The sequence below is a fragment of the Aspergillus nidulans genome, chromosome VIII (genome assembly GCF_000011425.1).
Source record: "Aspergillus nidulans FGSC A4 chromosome VIII".
Classification (NCBI taxonomy): Eukaryota; Fungi; Ascomycota; class Eurotiomycetes; order Eurotiales; family Aspergillaceae; genus Aspergillus; species Aspergillus nidulans.
In genome coordinates, this window is record NC_066264.1 from 1,156,071 (window position 1) to 1,175,052 (window position 18,982).

The 18,982-nt window shown below is 50.0% G+C and overlaps 7 protein-coding genes across 7 annotated transcripts, besides 1 other annotated feature; 3 read left to right on the plus strand and 4 right to left on the minus strand.

The window, feature by feature from the left end:
- Positions 1-18,982: part of a sequence feature (contig 1.17 1271..347844(-1)) that runs on past both edges of the window.
- On the minus strand, positions 863-1,077 carry ANIA_11296 (uncharacterized protein; the record flags this gene model as incomplete). The annotated part of the gene is made up of 2 exons (XM_050613188.1): positions 863-1,002; positions 1,071-1,077. The coding sequence occupies 2 exons, from the start codon at positions 1,075-1,077 to the stop codon at positions 863-865; spliced, it is 147 nt and encodes a 48-aa protein (XP_050469021.1).
- Positions 1,843-2,424, minus strand: ANIA_01202 (protein ndxA; the record flags this gene model as incomplete). The annotated part of the gene is made up of 2 exons (XM_653714.1): positions 1,843-2,231; positions 2,322-2,424. 2 exons carry the CDS (start codon positions 2,422-2,424, stop codon positions 1,843-1,845), a joined length of 492 nt encoding a protein of 163 aa, XP_658806.1.
- Positions 2,951-4,544, minus strand: ANIA_01201 (putative proline--tRNA ligase AIM10; the record flags this gene model as incomplete). The annotated part of the gene is made up of 3 exons (XM_050613189.1): positions 4,521-4,544; positions 4,342-4,471; positions 2,951-4,296 (listed from the first exon to the last, which is right to left on the minus strand). The coding sequence occupies exon 3, from the start codon at positions 4,232-4,234 to the stop codon at positions 2,951-2,953; it is 1,284 nt and encodes a 427-aa protein (XP_050469022.1). The 5' UTR covers positions 4,235-4,296; positions 4,342-4,471; positions 4,521-4,544.
- ANIA_01200 (RNA-binding ribosome biosynthesis protein MAK21) lies at positions 5,383-8,997 on the plus strand (the record flags this gene model as incomplete). Its single annotated transcript, XM_653712.1, has 4 exons — positions 5,383-6,114; positions 6,300-6,350; positions 6,399-8,048; positions 8,101-8,997. The coding sequence occupies 4 exons, from the start codon at positions 5,383-5,385 to the stop codon at positions 8,995-8,997; spliced, it is 3,330 nt and encodes a 1,109-aa protein (XP_658804.1).
- Positions 10,132-12,412, plus strand: ANIA_01199 (putative neutral amino acid permease). Its single transcript, XM_653711.2, has 6 exons — positions 10,132-10,331; positions 10,425-10,745; positions 10,828-10,970; positions 11,030-11,156; positions 11,204-12,136; positions 12,205-12,412. The coding sequence occupies exons 2-6, from the start codon at positions 10,536-10,538 to the stop codon at positions 12,283-12,285; spliced, it is 1,494 nt and encodes a 497-aa protein (XP_658803.1). The 5' UTR covers positions 10,132-10,331; positions 10,425-10,535; the 3' UTR covers positions 12,286-12,412.
- Positions 12,887-14,555, plus strand: ANIA_01198 (glycine decarboxylase subunit T; the record flags this gene model as incomplete). Its single annotated transcript, XM_653710.2, has 2 exons — positions 12,887-13,269; positions 13,318-14,555. The coding sequence occupies 2 exons, from the start codon at positions 12,887-12,889 to the stop codon at positions 14,375-14,377; spliced, it is 1,443 nt and encodes a 480-aa protein (XP_658802.2). The 3' UTR covers positions 14,378-14,555.
- Positions 15,558-18,251, minus strand: ANIA_01197 (glycoside hydrolase family 92 protein; the record flags this gene model as incomplete). Its single annotated transcript, XM_050613190.1, has 7 exons — positions 15,558-16,179; positions 16,225-16,325; positions 16,375-16,823; positions 16,878-17,017; positions 17,062-17,384; positions 17,429-18,072; positions 18,122-18,251. 7 exons carry the CDS (start codon positions 18,249-18,251, stop codon positions 15,558-15,560), a joined length of 2,409 nt encoding a protein of 802 aa, XP_050469023.1.

Consider the following 18,982-nt stretch of genomic DNA (forward strand, 5'->3'; position numbering starts at 1 on the left):
AGTAGGGTGGAAGTAGTTCTGGACGTGGTTTGAAATCCACTTCCAGATAGCAACCCATGCAGCAAGCGCCGCCTGAGGAACTATGAGGCGTATGTTCGTGGTTGCCGACTATGTGGAACCGAGAGTCCATCCAGGCATTCTTCAACTGTTGGTCGTTTCCAAAGATAAAATAACCCCGCCTGCAAGGGATGGGATCTTCAGCGCTGCACCTGGCTCCTCGGTACGGATAGATTTGTGGGATCACCGCTGCTGATGACTGTCCATTGCGCGCTGGATAGGGTATGTCCCAACGTAGTGGCCGACTCTCAGAAAGCGGCAGACAGTCTGTAGAAACCCAAGGTCAGAGGCTTCGCCTGCAGTCTTCGTGATGCTGCGAATGTATAGCATGTCGAAGGTCTCCCATGCAGGCTTGAGGCCATGGTAGGGGGCTACAAGGCGAAGACATATGCTACAGTTGGAAAATCGTCCTTGTCGAAGATGTGAACAGGGGACCTGGGCCGCATGAAACCATGGTCTTCGATACGACTCCATCTAGTCCATTCATACCGGATCGGAGGCGAAAAGGCTAGCTTTAGTCGTCTCCATGCGAAGACGAAGACTAGAAGTGCAGTCCGTCAAATGTCCTTCTAATGTACCCGGCATGCAAACCCTGAGTACCTGGGGGGGGGGTGTCCTGTGTTAATTGGTGATCGAGTTTGGGGATGTTCCCGTGGCATTTCCTTGACATATCTGATAGGCGTGGTTGTTAGCTGGCACACAATTGTTCGAGTAGCACTCGCAATTGCTAGTCTACAATATGGAAGCGTCCTCACGCCATCTTGAAAGGGATGATTTAAAATTCTGCTACTGTTCTTTCTTGAAGTCAAATTGCCCGCGTCGCTGACCTGATAAAGGCCTTTTCCAAGCTTTGTATTTCATAACTGGCCGACTGGCATACTTTAGCGGGAGAATTATCCAGCGAGCCTTCAGCTCCAGGGGCAAACAGGTAGTTGATAGACCAAGCTAGTACGTACAGCTCGCAGTTTTGTCCAATGGATATATGAGCAGGCCAGCGGGAGCATCCCATTCACTTCGCATATTGTTGCTCAGCGGCAAGCGGTCGGGAGGTTGTATTGGTGGTCGCACATCGATGATTTCTAGAGAAGGAAAAAATCCAAACAAAAGAGAAAAAAGTATTGAGGCTGACCCGATTCGAACGGATAACCTTGTGATCTGGAGTCACACGCGCTACCGTTGCGCCACAGCCCCATTGGATGTGGGGAGGCTTTAGTATTTCGTCCCACAAGCCTGAACCTTTTCAGGAACAATATACAACTGATTGAGAACGCATTCACTCACCTCAGATCCTGGTTAGCCCTTCAGCCTCTAGCCACGCTCTAGTAGTATAGAAAAAGAACGACTAGTCAATAATCAGCGCACCTTCGTATAGTGGGTCTCAGCTGGAGCCTCCCGTTCCATCTACAGACGACATAGTTAGAACCGCTATTAGGGCCCAAGAATTTTAAATTCGCAACATGTCCCTGTCGTCGCCTCAGGGTATTGATGGCTGCCGACTTCCAATATCTTGCTACGGTTACTTAATACCTTCATAACATGAAGACAAACTCGCTCAGACCTCCTCATTTATAGATAAACAGGTCGTATATTGTTCTTTCTAGAAAAAACGAAACATTCAGTCCTGCCCAAGGTCACAACATAAGATCACGTATTGGTTCCAATTGCCTATAGCTTCGTCATTGTCCTGTCCGTTAGTTTGCTTCGTCACCCATCCATTCATCAGGTAACATCGTAGCGGGTGGCATTGCGCATCTAGTAAGTCAACCCGCCTTCTCACTTCATTCCTCAGTTCAAAACAGGCTGAAAACCGCATCTCTGCTCAAACAGACTCAACAGCGGCACGAACAACTTCTTCCCCTCTGTTTCCCTTTTCGCCTGATCAGCTTCGACCTGCTTTTTCCGGTCATCGGCGAGCTCTTCCCAGCTCACCCACCTCCACTCGGCACACTTGAGTTGCTCCTTGATTTCAGGCTCCTGGCCTCCATCGACTCTTACCCCCACAAATATAGTAACGTAGTGCTTCCCGTCCTTCTCAAAGACATCGTTTGTCGCGGTAAGGTACTGAACTGAGTTCTTATCGACATGTACCCCCGTTTCTTCTATTAATTCGCGAGCCGCGCACTCTTCCCAGGACTCGCCGAATTCGAGGTGTCCGCCGGGGAGACCCCATGTGTCTATTTATCTGTTAGCATTATTCATGCATTATTCATACTTTTTCTCGATATTGACTTTATAGATGGAGGTAAGTGGCTGGGGGGATTCACCTGCGCCATGAGAGCCGATCCTCTTGCCCAGGATGAACTTGTTTTCGGGGCTGAGGGCGAAAACAGCGACGCCAACGCGAACGGATTTTGTCTCTGTGGGCATTTCCGCTGCTAGACAAGTATGGGAGGTAAGAGTTAAAGTTGTTTTGCGTTGAGTGTGGATTAGTTAGGATTATCGTCGGAGCGAAGAGGCCTCGAAATTCGATAAGAAGCCTGGTATCGGGTGGAGATGAGAAAAGTTCGTATTGGCACGATAGTGAAGGAGTATATATATGTAGATCTATAAATCTTTAATCATTCTAGACGAAAGGCACTATAGCAAGGCTCTTTTGTTACTCGTTTGTTTTCCTAGTCGGGGGCTGTACAAAGGACTGCGCTTCCTTTGTGCAAACGGTTGTTTGTGTGATTGGTTCAAGCCGCGGAGCTAGAAAGCGCAGGGCCCAAGTTATGGTGGGGCTGCTCAAGGGCGCCATCTGCATAGCACCTGACAATCTAGCTTATGGAAAATCTGCCTTGTGTGGCTAGGGCCTATAGGATAGTGCAATAATATACATGATTAATAACATATAGTACAGGGGGGTGTGGCTGATAGTATAAGTGTGGCTGATACACGGAAGGACATACAGCTGTTACAGCTGTGCTAATAACGACTGCACAAAGGGCAGCAATCCTCCATCTGGCACATCCTGACGGATCCCTAAGCGCCGGCATTGGACCTCTAGGATACGATTCGTCTTCCAGCCATTGCCCACAACAACGATCACCGGATACCCGATGAGGTCTGCGTCTCCTAGCTTCCAGCCCGTTGTCTTGTCGCGGTCATCAAGGAGCACATCGATCGGCGAGGCTTTATCGGAAGCTAGCAAATCGTAGACCCCCAAGGCATCCTCTTGGTTACCTGGCGCTGGGACGATGACAACTTCCCATGGCGCTATAATCTTTGGCCAGTTGAGGCCCTTAGCGTCCGCAAGAGAGTCGGCGACTGCGGTGATCATTCGCGAGACCCCAATACCGTGGCAGCCCATTTGCATTGGTACCCTGTCATTTTCGCTGTTCACGATGCGGGCCTTTAGAACCTCGCTGTACCGCGTGCCCAGGTGAAATGTGTGGCCCAACTCAACGGTGGTTTGAGATTTAAGCACGCCCTGTGTGCACTTTGGGCATTGATCCCCATCCTGGACTCTGGTAAGGCTCAGCTTGCGGTTTGTCTTGGGGAAACTGTCGAGTCGCAGACAGTCTATGTCTTCGATGACGCAGCCCGCTTCCTCCAGAATCTTTAGCGGTGGCCTATTGTAGGCGTGCACGTGGGAGTCGTACAGGTCCAGCACTTGTGGACGCTCTGTGGAACTCTCGTGGTCTGCCTTGGCGGATTTTATGTGCGCAGTCCATTGGAGCACAGGGTTCTCTATGCTAGCGTCAAGATCATAGCCTGCAGCGCTGACAATGGCTTTGACGGCGTGTGCATTTACCTCCCTGGTCACCGGCTTCGTACTGCCCTCCTGGACCGTGAATTTCGGGTACCATGCACGAATTAGAGTTCTCTTATCCTTCGAAATAGCTGACCAGACGCCAGTAGAAACCCTTGCGCTGGTCGCAGCGGGCTTTCCTTCTAGGTCGAACCCGGGAGCTGAACCCGCCTGCTCACTATGTGGGGAGCTAGGGGCTATACCGTCAGCAAGCTCCTCATTATACACACTATCACAGTGATTACAGCTGATGAGCGTGTCTTCGCCTTTCGAGCTGATGAAGTGGAACTCATGACTCATGTTCCCACCCATGTTGCCCGAATCCGCAGCGGCTGTTAAGTACGGGATTTTCAATTCGTTGAAGAGCCTTGTGTAGGCACTCTTCACTGACTCATAAGTTCGCAGTGCATTCTCCACGTTATCATCGAAAGTGTAGAGATCCTTCATGATGAATTCTCGACCACGGAGGAGGCCTTGTCGCGGTCGGGGTTCATCTCTATATTTCCTCGCTACTCGATTAGCCATGGCGCTACAGAGCTCCTACCTCAACTCACAGATCTGATACAGCCGAATCGGCAAGAGTTTGTACGAGTGGGCGCTGCTTCCCACTAGAGTAGTGATTTCTTCTTCGTGTGTTGGCGCAAGTAAAAACCGAGCCTCTTTCCTATCGAGGAAGCCGAAGTACTATTAGCCCATGTTAGTAACAGTGACAAACAGTTACGGCGCATATTACTTCTGAATTGTCCTTAAGTCGCCCAGATTTCTCCCAGAGCTCCTGCGACGAGATCGAAGACAATGAAACCTTTGAGGCGCCTGTGAATAGTTAGGCTCCGCAACAGCAGGGCTAAGCAGTAGGTATCCACCTAATGACTGCATGTGCCGATCAATAAGGCGTTCCAACTTCTCCTGTACTCGCAACCCTAAGGGCAACATGTGGAAAATGCCCGCGTAAGCCTACGGTTGTCAGTACTGCTCACTTCTCTGGCTAGTCTGGACGCACCTTTCGGTAAAAGCCTCCTTTAATAAGCAAGTCGTTCACATCTCCTTTGATCATTAGCTAGATTTTCATGATGATAGGTTGATATGTTACCTGTTTGGCCATCTTCAGTCTTTTTCGAGATATGTTTCGTCGGCATCCAAACATTGGATGCGCGACTTCGGCCATCTGTCTATCTCTTGATTAGAAGGACGTAGGAGACGATTGAGAGAATAAACGTACATGATAGTCAAATCTGGATACCTGATGTACTCGCAAATTCCATGTATACGTTCGGGAACGGCTCAAAAACCGGCCCGCAGCCGGGCGAAACCCGGATATCATCAATCCCTTATGGTCCTATGACTCCAAACCCAGAAATAAACCTTTCCCCGGGAGGTATATCAAGAAAGCCTGAACAGATGCTTGTTACTCTTCGTTTAGCTTAGTTATTGAACTCGAGAGAGCCGGGGCTTCGCGAAATGCGGTCGGCATCCGGTACCACGTTAGTCCGATAGCCTAGGCGGACATTTTCGGGCGGCAGAAAAAAAAGTTGAGAGAAAAAGGGCAGCCGTTGATAGAGCCGAACATCAACAGCCATACAGCCAAGGGTTTGATCATGGCTAAAGGCAAAGGAAAGCAGTCGACTGGGGCTAACTCGGTTCCCGTCAAGAATGACACAACCGCCAGGCCATCAAACGACGGTGCCCTTTCCCAGCTGGAAGAGAGTGCCTTTGCGGGTCTCCGCCAAAAGATCGAACAGAGGCTAAAGGACGGTGCTGCGAAACAGAAGTCGAAGAACAATAAATCGAAGACGGCTCCTACTGCCGATACGAATAATGCCAAGGGTGGTGCAACGAAGTCCGATACGAAGTCCAAATCTCCTTCCGACAGCAACGTCAAGGGCAAGAAACGGGATCGCAACGGTGATGTGATTGAGAACAAGGATAGCGAGATATCTAAGTCGGATAAGATTGATGACAATGATACCTTGCGACAAGAAATCTTGGCCCTCGGAGGTACCGAGGAGGATTTTGATTTGCTTGCGGGTGTCGATTCAGAGTCGGAAGTCGAGGACACAAAGCCCTCCAAGAAATCGCAAGGATCCGCCGAAGACTTGAGAAAAGAGCTGTCAAGCATTCTTGCGGCTGCAGGCCAGGTTGTCCCGGATGACCTCGCAGATGACGAGGTAGAAGAGGTGGAGGACGAAGAGGAAGAGGAAGAGAATGAAGATGAAGATGGAGAGGGAGAAGCGGCGGACGAGGCCGAGTCTGCTGAAGAGCAGTCCAGCCCAGATGACGAATCTGAAGATGAGACTTCTCAACAAGTCAATCAACCGGCAAAGAAAGAGGTACGTTCGAGGTTCCTGTTTGGTTATTGCGCTGTTCAAATGATGTTTGCATATTCTACGTATTTGCTACTTCAGAGCCTTTACGGCCATGAGACAAGAATCACCAATGCCTGATGGAAACACTATTTATCTTACAATGTCATGTTTTCTCAAAGTGAGGGAGTGTAACTAACATGAATTGACAGGTCAAGGAAACAGCACCGGAAGTCATATACCCGAAAGAGTTCTCGAAACTTGTGGGTACATCGACCGTATTTAGCAACTACCTGCTGACTGAACTCTAGCTCGTCTTACCTCGATCAGATTGGTACATGACCGCCCTCCCTGCCATTTCGACCAAGCAAGCTGCTACCGGCCTTCCACGCTATTTAGTCGACCGCGTGCACGCCTATGCCATATCGCTACTCGAGAATGAAAACAAGGTGTACGCAGAGGCTCAACAGGCCTCGGCATCCTCCTCATACAAGTTCTACAGCACCATTATGACGACCGGAACCCTCAGTGACAAAATCTCGGCTTTGACGCTGGCCGTACAAGAGTCGCCTTTGCACAACACAAAATCATTGGAGAACTTAGTCGCGCTTGGAAAGAAGCGCAGCCGTGCCCAGGCGGTCGAAGTTCTTCGTTCACTGAAGGATATGTTTGCGCAGGGTACATTGCTGCCGAGTGACCGTCGGCTTCGTTCGTTCGCGAATCAGCCAGCCCTTATTGCTGCGTTTCAAAATGCCGGTAGCAAGTGGACTGAAGGTGCCCCCCTCCCTGGCGGTCTCAAAAACAGCCACCTGATTGTCTGGGCGTATGAGCACTTCCTAAAGGACCAGTATTTCGAGGTGCTGAAGATCCTGGAGGTGTGGTGCAATGATGAGATTGAGTTCTCTCGTTCCAGAGCGGTCAGCTACGTCTTTGAGCTGCTTAAGGAGAAACCAGAGCAGGAGGCCAATCTCCTGCGACTGCTTGTCAACAAGCTCGGCGACACATCCAAGAAAATTGCGTCTCGGGCGTCATACCTACTCCTGCAACTTGAACAATCTCACCCGCTGATGAAGCCAACCATTATCAAGGCGGTTGAAGAAGTTCTTTTCCGACCGGGTCAGAGCCAGCACGCTAAGTACTACTCCATCATAACCTTGAATCAAACCGTATTGAGCGCCAAGGAAGAACAAGTTGGAGTTCAGTTGCTCGATATCTACTTCTCTCTCTTTGTGGTTTTGCTTAAGCCTAAGAAACATGTCAACCCTAAGGGTGACACTAAGCATGGAAAGGGCAAAAAACGAGGTGGGAAGGACAAGAACAACGCTGAGACGCAGAATGAGGAGATGCAGGACAAGCTGATATCGGCGGTTTTGACCGGTGTCAACCGAGCTTATCCATTCACTAGCTCAAATACCGAGAGGCTTTCGAAGCACATCGAGACCCTCTTCCGCATCACGCACTCATCAAATTTCAATACTAGCATCCAAGCACTCATGCTGATTCAGCAGCTGACATCAACTCATCAAGTATCCAGCGACCGTTTCTACCGAACTCTCTACGAATCCCTGCTTGACCCTCGGGTTGCTACCTCTTCGAAGCAGTCCATGTATCTCAACGTGTTATTCAAGGCGCTCAAGAACGACGTGAATACCCGACGAATCAAGGCATTTGTGAAGCGCATTGTCCAGGTTCTTGGCCTGCATCAGCCTGCTTTCATTTGCGGAGTTTTCTATCTGATCCGTGAGCTGGAGAAGACTTTCATCAGTCTGCAATCTCTTTATGATCAGCCGGAAGACAATGAAAGTGATGAGGAAGAAGTATTCAGGGACGTTCCTGATGAAGATGATGTCCAAGAGCCAGCACCAGTGCCCGAAGAGAAATCCATACCTTCCAACCGCTATGACCCCCGTAAGAGAGATCCAGAGCACAGTAACGCTGACAAGGCGTGTCTCTGGGAAATAGTAAGTTCTTATTTTATCCATCTACAGACTGCCGCCTGCTCACATTGTATAGCTCCCTTACCTATCTCATTTCCACCCGTCCGTTTCAGTCAATGCAACTCATCTACTGGAGCACCAGCCGATGAGCGGAAAGCCCGACATGACTCTGCACACATTGACACACTTCCTCGACCGCTTTGTCTACCGAACGCCAAAGGCAACGGCTTCTACGCGCGGCTCTTCGCTTATGCAGCCACTTGCTGGCAGCGAGGCAAAGGACAGGTTAGTCACTACCAGCCAGCACAGTCAACAACTACCGCTCAACTCGGAGGCATTCTGGAAGAAGAAAGCCGAAGACGTTGCGGCGGAGGATGTCTTCTTCCACGAGTACTTTAGCCGACTTGGTAAGGACAAGGAGAAGGCCCAAAGGAAGAAGAAGAGCAAAGACCCGGTTGAGCGGGATGAGGAGGGCGATGTGGATGACGACGACCTCAGCGACCAGGAGTCTGAAATCTGGAAGGCACTTGTTGATTCAAGGCCGGAGGTTGAAGGCCCAGGTGATAGCGATGATGACTTGGATCTTGATGACCTCGAGTCGGCTTACGACAAATCCGACGATGAGGGTGACGAAGACGAGGTCATCTTCAACGATGAATCTGATGAGGAGATGGAGGACGTTGAAGAGGAAGACGCTGCGGCCAAGGTCAAGGCAGCCAAGGCTAAGAGCCGAACTTCCAAGGACGACGACCTCGAGGATGAAGAGGCCTTTGACATGGACGTTTCAGACGAGGAGGCCTTTGTCGACAGCGACGAGGACTTGCCGTCCGATGTCGAGCTGGGAGGAGTGGAACTCCCCAAGGAAGACGACAAGGCCGGGCGGAAGAAGAGGCGCAAGCTCAAGCACCTGCCGACATTCGCGTCGGTCGACGACTATGCGGCCCTGCTTGCTGGAGAGGACGAGGGGATGTAAGAGCTTGCTGTATTTACTCTATTTCTGCCCTGCATATATTAATGATGAGGCACATATTCTTAGTATCCAGTAGTTCTGCGTATTATCCATCTGATCTGTTGCCTGATATGACATGACCGTGGTATGACTCCTTATGGCCCCTTGCTTCTTGGTGCATGCCCATGGTAGGTTCCCACGCGGAATCGATCAAAGTTGAGATTAGCTTAGAGACGTGGGGAAGTGGCACGCACGTTTAGAGTCCTAAATCCCTCCACTTGCAGGCCCGTTGGGGGCGGGCGCCAATTACGTCATGCCTGTTGTGAAGTGGGATTCCACTATGGCGCGATTTTAGAACGATAAGACACCATAAAGCTTATGAGTTTGGCATATTTACTATATCCTGGCATTTGCAAGCTTTCAACAACCAATTCTACGATAAATAGAGAAAATCCACACGATCGCAGTTATTGAACCATCGTAGAATGAATCATCATAGACCGACCATCTGTGACAACCCAGCCAGAGTCATCAGAGCCTGCTGCAAGCACCCGGACCATGGACGGAAGCGGGTCGGAGGAATCCGCCGGCGGGCCCTGAGCGGCGCCGGGTTACACTCTCACCTCAGCGCATCCATGCAACCCCCGAATGCAGACTCAGATCGCGAATGCGATCATCTCTTTTACCAACTTAGCCTTCCTGGTCATCGAGACCGAGTCTGGCCCAGCACGTCATGACGTCTCACGGCTGTCGCCATCGGGCGGCTCGCCGCTGAGTTTTTCATTCAGGCCCGGAATACCCGTTGCAACCAGCGTATTGGTTTACGATGCCTTCAATACTGTAGCAGTAAGAAATTAGGGAACATTATTTCCCGCCGTAGATAGAGATCATCGTATCACAATCTCCCCCATCTCTAGATACCGTACCCTCGGCGGAACCCGTCTGCTTCATTGCTTCATCTGCTTTATCTGCTTCTTTGCTAATTCGCAGTCCAAGCATCATCCCAAGACGTCCCAAGACGTCCAAGCCTTCCAAGCCTTCCAAGCCTTCTCAAGCATTTTAAACCCCTCGGCGTCGCCGCTTGGCTTAATCTTAGCGGAAATCAGGAAGCACGAATCCTGCAGCCAGTTCATTCGCCGCCACTCCGGCGTTGGACTTGTTCCTCGTTTGTAGCGATCTGGTAGGCTGGCTTGTCGACTTTTCTCATCTGCCGGTCCTTGACTAGCTCGAGCCAGTTTACCAACGCTATCCACCACGCGAATTCTTCCCCTCTGGGCTGCTTCTCGCCCCTCAATCTCGTGTTCCTACTCTTGACAGACTTTTCCTGCCATAGTTTATCTAATAATTTTTTGGCAGAGGTAAGCGATGGGCTTTATATTCCCTTGTTCATTCAGCTTCTACTCCTGTCCCTTCAGATTGTGCTTGCTTGATTGTGCTGACCTTGTGAGAAGTCCACCTAGTTCAGCTCCAGAAAAGCAGTACATGCCTTCGAAAGCTCAGAATTACTTTTCTTTACTTTACTCTGTTCGATCTTTCCATCGCCGATTCGTGCGGTCGCTAAAATGGCGGGATTCCCGTTGTTCGGTACAGCCAGAGAGCAGAGCCGCTCGCCGAGCTCTGACAGCTCCGCCGACAAGTTAAAGGACAAGGATCTCGAGAGAAGTCCCCAGCTTGCGGGCGGATTGTCCGATTCAGACTCGGGAGAGATCGGCAGACAAATCGAGCTGGAGGCCGAGAATTCGATCAAGTACCGTACTTGTAGCTGGCAGAAGGTGTGTTTTCAGATCTATCCAATCTTGGTTGCGACGGGAAGTCTCCAAGATCTGTGTTTCGTGCTAATTCGTGAAACGTTAGACGGCCGCGCTGCTCTTCTCTGAGTATATCTGCCTGGCTATCATGTCATTTCCCTGGTCGTACTCGATTCTTGGCCTTGTTCCGGGGTTGATCCTGACTGTATTTATTGCGGGTGTTGTTCTTTATACATCGCTCATCGTATGGTGGGTTTGCCAGCCACTTTTTCCACATTCTCAATGGGGATTTAACTGACATTGCCCAGGAGATTCTGTCTGCGTCATCCGCATATTCGCGACGTCTGTGACATTGGTCAGCACCTGTTCTGGGACTCGAAGATAGCCTGGTACTTTACAGCGGTCATGTTTCTGTTGAACAATACATTTATTCAGGTACATATCCCCAGGCACATCCAGTTTGACCGGCTAACGTTGTTTAGGGCTTGCACTGCGTAGTCGGCGCCGAATATCTCAACACGATTTCCAACCACGGGACTTGCACTGTTGTGTTCTCCTTCGTTGTAGCGGTCATATCTTTGGTCTGTTCGATTCCGCGTACATTTGGCACACTCGCCAAGGTTGCGACGATCTCAGCGCTCGCCACTTTTGTTTCCGTAATGCTGGCGGTTATCTTCACTGCGATAGAAGATCATCCGGCTAGATACAATAGCACCCCTGAATATTCTGGTGAACCGATTGTCAAGGCATTCCCGGTCCCCGGAACGACCTTCGTCTCCGGTATGAGCGCCTTCTTGAACATCAGCTACACCTTCATCGGTCAGATTACGCTACCCAGCTTCATCGCAGAGATGAGAGAACCTAAGGAATTCTGGAAGTCTGTCACTGCCGTCACGATCGCAGAGATTATTGTCTTCAGCCTTGTCGGGGCTATCGTCTACGCATACACTGGAAACCAATACATGGCGGCTCCCGCATTTGGCGCGATCGGCGACGAAGTCTACAAGAAGGTTTCATTCTCGTTCATGATCCCTACCATCATCTTCCTCGGTGTTCTGTATGCTTCTGTCTCTGCGCGATTCATCTTCTTCCGCCTCTTCGAGGGTACCCGGCACAAGGGCAACCACACCTTTGTCGGCTGGGCCAGCTGGATCGGTATCCTTGCGGCTTTGTGGGCCGCCGCTTTCATCATCGCCGAGGTTATTCCGTTCTTCTCGGATTTGCTCTCAATTATGAGCTCACTTTTCGATTCGTTCTTCGGCTTCATTTTCTGGGGCGTCGCGTACCTCCGCATGCGGTATGATGACCACGGGCCGGGCTTCTACAGAAACCGAGGGTTCCGAGGCTGGGTTGGGGCCATTGTCAATGTCGGCTTAATAGGTATTGGGCTTTATTTCTTAGGGCCTGGGACTTACGTATGTTGCTTGCCCGTTCTTATTTCGATCCACATGCACAAATCAAGGACTAACGTATATCCGTATAGGCATCCGTCGAAAGTGTTATCATAGATTACAGAGCAGGAAGCTTTGGGGGACCGTTCACATGTGCTGATAATGGGCTCTGATCAGCAATTGGACGTTTCGATACCCTTGCTTTTGTTTCATTGACGAAATTCCAGATTGTGTCTGCGCTGTTATGGCTTTTATACGGGTTATGGCCATCTGATATCATATGAGTGGGCTTCTAATGAAGAATGCCAAATTGGAGCCTGATGATCCGTAGACCCTTTCGGCGATGATACGCATCTAAACGGGTTAAAAGCTGCATATAAGGATTATAGATTGTTACCTAGTAGACCACAGTTCTGAAGCAAGTAGTAGAGAGTGGGTCATTGGTAGCCTGAGTACGGGCATGGAGTGGGAATTTAACAAAAAAAAAGGAGATGACCAGTGCCGGGCTCGATCCGGCGACCTTATCGGTGTTAACGATACGTGATAACCAACTACACCAACCGGCCATTGTTGAATTTATTTGGTAAAATTTGTGCTAATTAGCCCCAACATAATATAAGCTACGGCCAAGTCATGCATATCTTATCACTCCGCGGGATTCTCCTATCACACGTGACTTTACCGGTAACTATGACGCTTTTCTGAACTCCATTTCTCCGTCTCATTTCTTTCCTCTTTCCTTCCTTTTTTTCATATGCTACGAATTAACCCATAATGTCTGCTTTACGACCCCTTCGACGAGGAATTCACCTTCTTGGAGCAAGATCCGTTGCCCAACTGGCCCCTGTTGGCGTCAATGGAGCTTTGACTCTCCCGCAGCTTGCTTCTCCGCACGTTCGCTGCGCTCTCCGCTCTCCGGCTTCTGGACGTTTGATTGCCCGCAACCTTCCAGTTGCCAATGGCGTGAGATATGCCTCATCTGCAGCTAGCCCTGGCTCTCTGCGAAAGACACAACTCTATGACTTGCATATTGCTAAAGGTGCAAAAATGGTGCCCTTTGCGGGGTATTCTATGCCCCTCCAGTACTCCGATCTCAGCCATGTTGAGAGCCACAAGTGGACGAGAGAGAAGGCGAGCTTGTTCGATGTGAGCCATATGTATGTCCTCTCTTCCAATTGAGCTGAGAAGTTACTTACAGTGTTCAGGGTCCAGCATCGGTTAAGTGGCCCAGGCGCGCTAGACCTGCTCATGAAAGTGACACCATCGTCTCTAGACAAGCTCGAAAACAACTCCTCCACCCTGTCATGCCTCCTTGAACCCGGAACTGGTGGTATCGTTGATGACACTGTCATAACACGCTTATCGACGGACACCTTTTATTTCGTCACCAACGCTGGCCGCCGCGACGAGGACCTCGCCTTCCTCACCGCCGAAATCGATGCCTTCAAAGCTGCCCATGGCGCCGAAAAGGAAATCACCTGGGAGATTCTCTCTGACCACTCCCTCATAGCTCTCCAGGGTCCCGAAGCTGCTGCCACTCTGCAACCACTCATCCATAATAACGGCGCAGACTCCGATCTAAGCACCCTCTATTTCGGCAACTGCCGCTCTCTCCATCTCAATCTCCCTGACGGCACGCAGACCCAAGAACCGCTTCTAATTTCCCGCACCGGCTACACAGGCGAGGATGGCTTCGAGATTTCCATTCCTCCGTCCGTCTCCCCATCAACAATTACCGAGCTTCTCCTCCAGAACCCTTCCGTTCGCCTCGCCGGCCTCGCAGCCCGCGACTCCCTCCGCCTCGAAGCTGGAATGTGCCTTTACGGCCACGACATCTCAACTGCCCAGACCCCCCCTGCCGCAGCGCTAGGCTGGATCGTTGGCAGAGACCGCCGCGACCCTTCCGCTTCCTCGGACCGATCACAGTTCAATGGGGCCGCAACAATCCTTCCACAGCTTGCTTCTCCGTCTAAGAACCTCTCTCAACGCCGCGTTGGGTTCACGATTGAAAAGGGCTCACCTGCGCGTGAGGGTGCTGTCATTATCGACTTGAACGATGAGTCTAAGACTCAGATTGGCGTTATCACTTCTGGGTTGCCGAGTCCATCGCTTGGTGGAACGAATATTGCTATGGGGTATATAAAGCAGGGATTGCATAAGAAAGGGACGGAGGTTGGGGTCGTAGTTAGAAATAAGGTGAGGAAAGCGACGGTTGTTGGGATGCCGTGGGTGGAGAGTAAGTTTTACCGCAAGCCATCAGCATGAGTCTTTACCCCTTTTCTTTCTTCTGTTATCGTTGTTTGTCGGAAAATAGGTTCCTGTTATGGCGGTGTTGGCTGTGCTCTTCAACAGTAACGGCGTGACTTTTATCTCTTAGAGACAATTCTCTGTATATGCATATCTTAGGTAGATATATAATACAATCACGGCCCCTGCCGAGATCATTTTCAATTCACGGTCAAGAAGTAACGTGTAAGGTTATGTCAAGAACAGCCTACAATTTTACCATTCTCTCTCCATTGCTGCCGTAACTCTCCAGCTTACCAATTCTCTTGCTTTTCTTTGCTTACTTCCAGCTGTCCGGGGGGAAGGGCTACAAGACACCGTTGCCCGCGGATTGATGCATTCAGAATGCCTGGATCTCAGTTTCGTCCGCCTTGACAATGGCACAACAGCACACTACGTTGCGCCCTATCTTGTTCCTCTCTCCCCTCTCGCCGTTGCAGTGGACAGTGGACCTATCTATATAGACTACGAAGCGGAGTGGTTCACCTTCAGTGTGTCACTGGATAGCCGGCGGTCTGTAGTTGGGGTAGAGCAAATAATGACGCTATCTGCATAATGCTATGCCTTGCTATCCTCCGTGCGCTATGGCGTCTACGCGCTATTTGACAGTTCATGATCTGTCTACAGGGTCTGGAAGGATGCGTCTTGCAGGCAGGCTATTGCAATAGAAGACTAGACGTATCACAAACACCGCTGAGCATGCGCAGTATCGGGTTAAGGTCGGTAGTGGTGGTAAATGGGTTGGTGGGTGTGATATGAACAAAGAAAGAGGTGATGAAAGGTAAGCATTGGGAGACGACAGCCAAGTGAAAGCAATGCCATGTCACTGTTTGACTGCCTACATACAGCAAGTTGATCCAGAGTTGATGAGCTATCGTGCTGCGCAAGATTGGTATAGAGTGTAGAAGATTTTATTTTAGTACTCTAAGTGCCAACTAGTCCCTACAGCGGTCCCACGTATGTCGCAACAAATCTTGTGCGAGGGACGGTGACATCATTACATTTCAAGGTACTGTATTGATTTGTTTCAACTATTGGTTATCGCCCACTACTTTCAACTTCTGCATAAAAATCTCGTCACGTGCGTTTCATGACCCTAACATAACCCAGCTATTCTCGATCACATAAGAACTTGAGTCATGGATCGAATGAAACGAAGTCACAACACATCCGAAGTCTGGACCTCATCAATCAATGCCTCAGGAACAACTGCCGGCAAAGACGGCGGAAGATCATCGGGCCCCGTTCCCCACGTACTCTCACTACTTCCTAGCACAAGGATAAGCTCACCCCCTTCAGTAAAGAAATCATGGGTGATCCAGTTTCGGGAGTAAGGTTTTCCATTTAGTGTTGCAAACTGGATGTAGATATTCTGGTACGCAGAGTCAAAATTGATGGTTCTCACTTTCGCTGTCTTATTCGTGAGAGGACTCGTGATATCAACTGATTTGAAGAATGGAGCGGTTATCAGATAGACGTTTTGGCCTGGGTTTGGGAAAAGTCCCATCATAGACATTGCAACGAATGATCCCATGGCACCAGAATCGTCATTACCGGGGAGCCCTGCGGCAGTAGGACTAAAGAAGCGTGGAATGTAGAAGTGGGCGCGGGCAGTGGATTTTCCGGGCCGACCGGCATAGTGGTATTGAAAGACAGTTAGAAAAGAGGGTTCGTTGCCAATGTATGTTATGTTTTGATCATGCAGGTAATCAAGGCGACGGTTGAATTCATCTGGGCCGCCGAGGAGAGCAACCAGCGCAGACATGTCATGCGGGGTGAAGCTAAATTCTTAGCGGATGAACCTGGAATATATGAAGGAGACGCACAATTGGTATTCCCACAGACTGGACTCAAATGTTTCTGCACCGTTGTTCTGCAAGGAACAGGCTCGGCCGCTTCTGTCAATGTTGGAGCATGTTATTGGGTCCTACAGAGGGTTAGTTAGAGCGGGAACCGGCAAAGAAGATGTTGCAAACCTGATATCCCCATGTGCCGTTCAGATGCTTTGGCTGGAAGAAGCCCTTGAAGCCGGTCTCTGCACCGGATATGAAGGAAGTCTGATCAGCTCTAAATAAATGCTGCCAATATCTGCTCGTTTCTTCGTATCTTTCAGCATCCCCCGTTTTGTTGAGACCACGAGCCATCTGTGCAATAGTAAAGTCATTGTAGGAGTACTCCAGAGTACGGGAAACACTCCGTGTCATTGTTCCGAAGCCCGCGTAGTCGAAATCTTCGACTGGGATATAATTCAGCGATTTCCAACTTGCTAACCCTCCGCGGCCTTCATTGCTCCAATCGTAGGGTTCCACTTCGGCATCTTTTTGAACAGCTGCGTATCCATCTTCCCAGTTGATACCTTTGGAGAGGCCTTTCACATATGCATCAGCAAGCACTACGTCCGCATTAGAGCCCCCTTGAGTGTAACCTAAGCAGTAGTTTGTTAAATAACGATATCACAGATCTTATTGAAGCAGTATACCTTTGCATAAAGACATGCGGCAATCAGGGAGCCACCCTAGATGCCGTTGTGTGTCGATCAACGAACGAATCATTTTAGTGACAGTGGAAGGATCAACGATTGTGAGGAAAGGAAGCTGTGATCGAAAAGAATCCCAGAGACTATCAACAGTCAGAAATGTCGTTTTACGGAGAGGGCATCATGCCAGTAAAAAGAGTCAAAATACGGCTCACTGCTCTCCCAGAGCGGATTTTCTCCTGTGTAATCCTGAGGGTTGACCATGGTCCGATAAATGCCACTGTAGAAATTGGTAAGCACTGAAGAGTCGAGGCCAGTCCTGGATACACGGATAGGAGCTAGCTTCTCCGTCCACAGGTCTACTGCAGCAGATCGCGTGGCATCGAAGTCAAAATTGGGAATTTCATCTTCAGCGCTGCTGCAGGCTTGATCGATACTGATAAAGCTCAGCCCGATGCGGGCTTTGATTGTGTGGTTGAGGCGATGGTTGAACCGAACAAAGCCTCCCGCCTACAATTGTCAGCTACTCCCTGTCAATAGACAAGATAACCTACAGGAAGAGGATAACCGTTGATACTCCTAGATACTGTAAGGTTTTTCACATCGGTACTTGCTCGAGAGTTGACGAAGATACCATTATCGCGGATTCCTGCATCGCTATCAAAGTCTGCACAGAAGTAGGGCACATACGAGCCACTGCCGAAGCTAGGCAGGAATCGTGCATGGCCAGTCAGTCGGCCGGTAGTCTCATTAACATAAATTGTTCCATTATCTTGTCGTGAATCAGACAAGTCGCTCAGATCCAGCAGAATGAGAGGACTTGAAGTCTGGTTAGACGTAATCTGGAAGCGGAAAAGAGATGTATGATGGGACGCAGTCATGTCCACCTGGATGCCAGAGCTCAAAGTCAAGCCGAAATACCCAGGCCTGGCCACGACGGAATCGTGGTCATAGGCTATTCTCCGCGTTCTCTTAGGGTACGCGCAGCCATTGACTTGGTCATCTATGCATGATACGTGGGGAAACAGCGGAAAGTTCCCTAGAGAGGGCTGACCTCCAGTGCCAGAGTCGTGTAGACTAGAAAAGCCAGTGATTTTACTGTCGTCGAAGGTAAACCCTCCCTGGTTGCTTGGGGAGTCCGTATCGGCTACGGCTTTGGCCATGCCATAAGGAATTGTCGCTCCAGCAAAGACATTGCCTTTAACACGTTAGAGACTCTAGAGTTAGGAACTCTTCTGAAGTAATACCTCCATTCGTGCTTCCAATTAGTGGATTGACGTATTGCAGCACGTCGTAATCATCAACAGCAGGAGAAGGGGCGCTGAGACCGCTGGCCAGTGCGACCTGGAGCAGTGCGAGAAACAAGAGATGGACCATCGAAACTGGGCAATCCTCGACAGAGAGTGAACGTTGAATCTGAGCAGTCGATGCGTCACCGAGTTGCGCGGTATGAAGTTGACGTCGCTCCTTTGGAATGCGGCCAAGGATGTCCGCACGTCCACAACGGGAAGAACGGAGTAGCCACTTCCCCAGAGTCCCGCGAGGAGGTCATCCTGGCGCTAATAAAAGTCATTTTGAATTAAGCAAACGCCCCTGATCATCGGTGACCGGGACTATTGCTTGCACCGCGTGGACATGATGCACCAATCTGCACCCTGCAGGGGAGAATCGGGATCACTTGATCTAGGTCTCATGGCCATGATACAGCATCTCCGTTGTCATGCACCTACCAAGAAGCACGCTCCTTGATAGATTTGGTTTCTGGAAGGTCACTGGAGATGCAGAAGGAGAAATGAAGGAGTCATTTGCCACGGTGGCCTGTGACCTGCGATACACAAACATTCGCTTATCGCGACATTCTGCCTCATCCTAGTTGAAATGTGTTAGGGACTAATAAGACCAGCTGGGCCAGTCTCGGCTGAAGAGTCGATAAAGCTTTGCTGGGGAAAAAAAACCAGTCATTTCAGATGCAGTAATACACAGTAGAGTGCGCGGAAGATAAAAAGGAGAAAGCCTGTGCATAACCAGTGTTCGTCTATATAATGTACTATTGAGGTGCTCGGGCGGTAGCCGCTCTCATATACATGTACGTTGCACAAGCTCAGGCC

Bases quoted from the DNA above. Each gene is read 5' to 3' on its own strand.
- ANIA_01199 (XM_653711.2), top strand. From the start codon at position 10,536: ATGGCGGGATTCCCGTTGTTCGGTACAGCCAGAGAGCAGAGCCGCTCG. The intron at 10,746-10,827 runs GTGTGTTTTCAG...GTGAAACGTTAG, and splicing joins GTACTTGTAGCTGGCAGAAG to ACGGCCGCGCTGCTCTTCTC. The intron at 10,971-11,029 runs GTGGGTTTGCCA...GACATTGCCCAG, and splicing joins TATACATCGCTCATCGTATG to GAGATTCTGTCTGCGTCATC.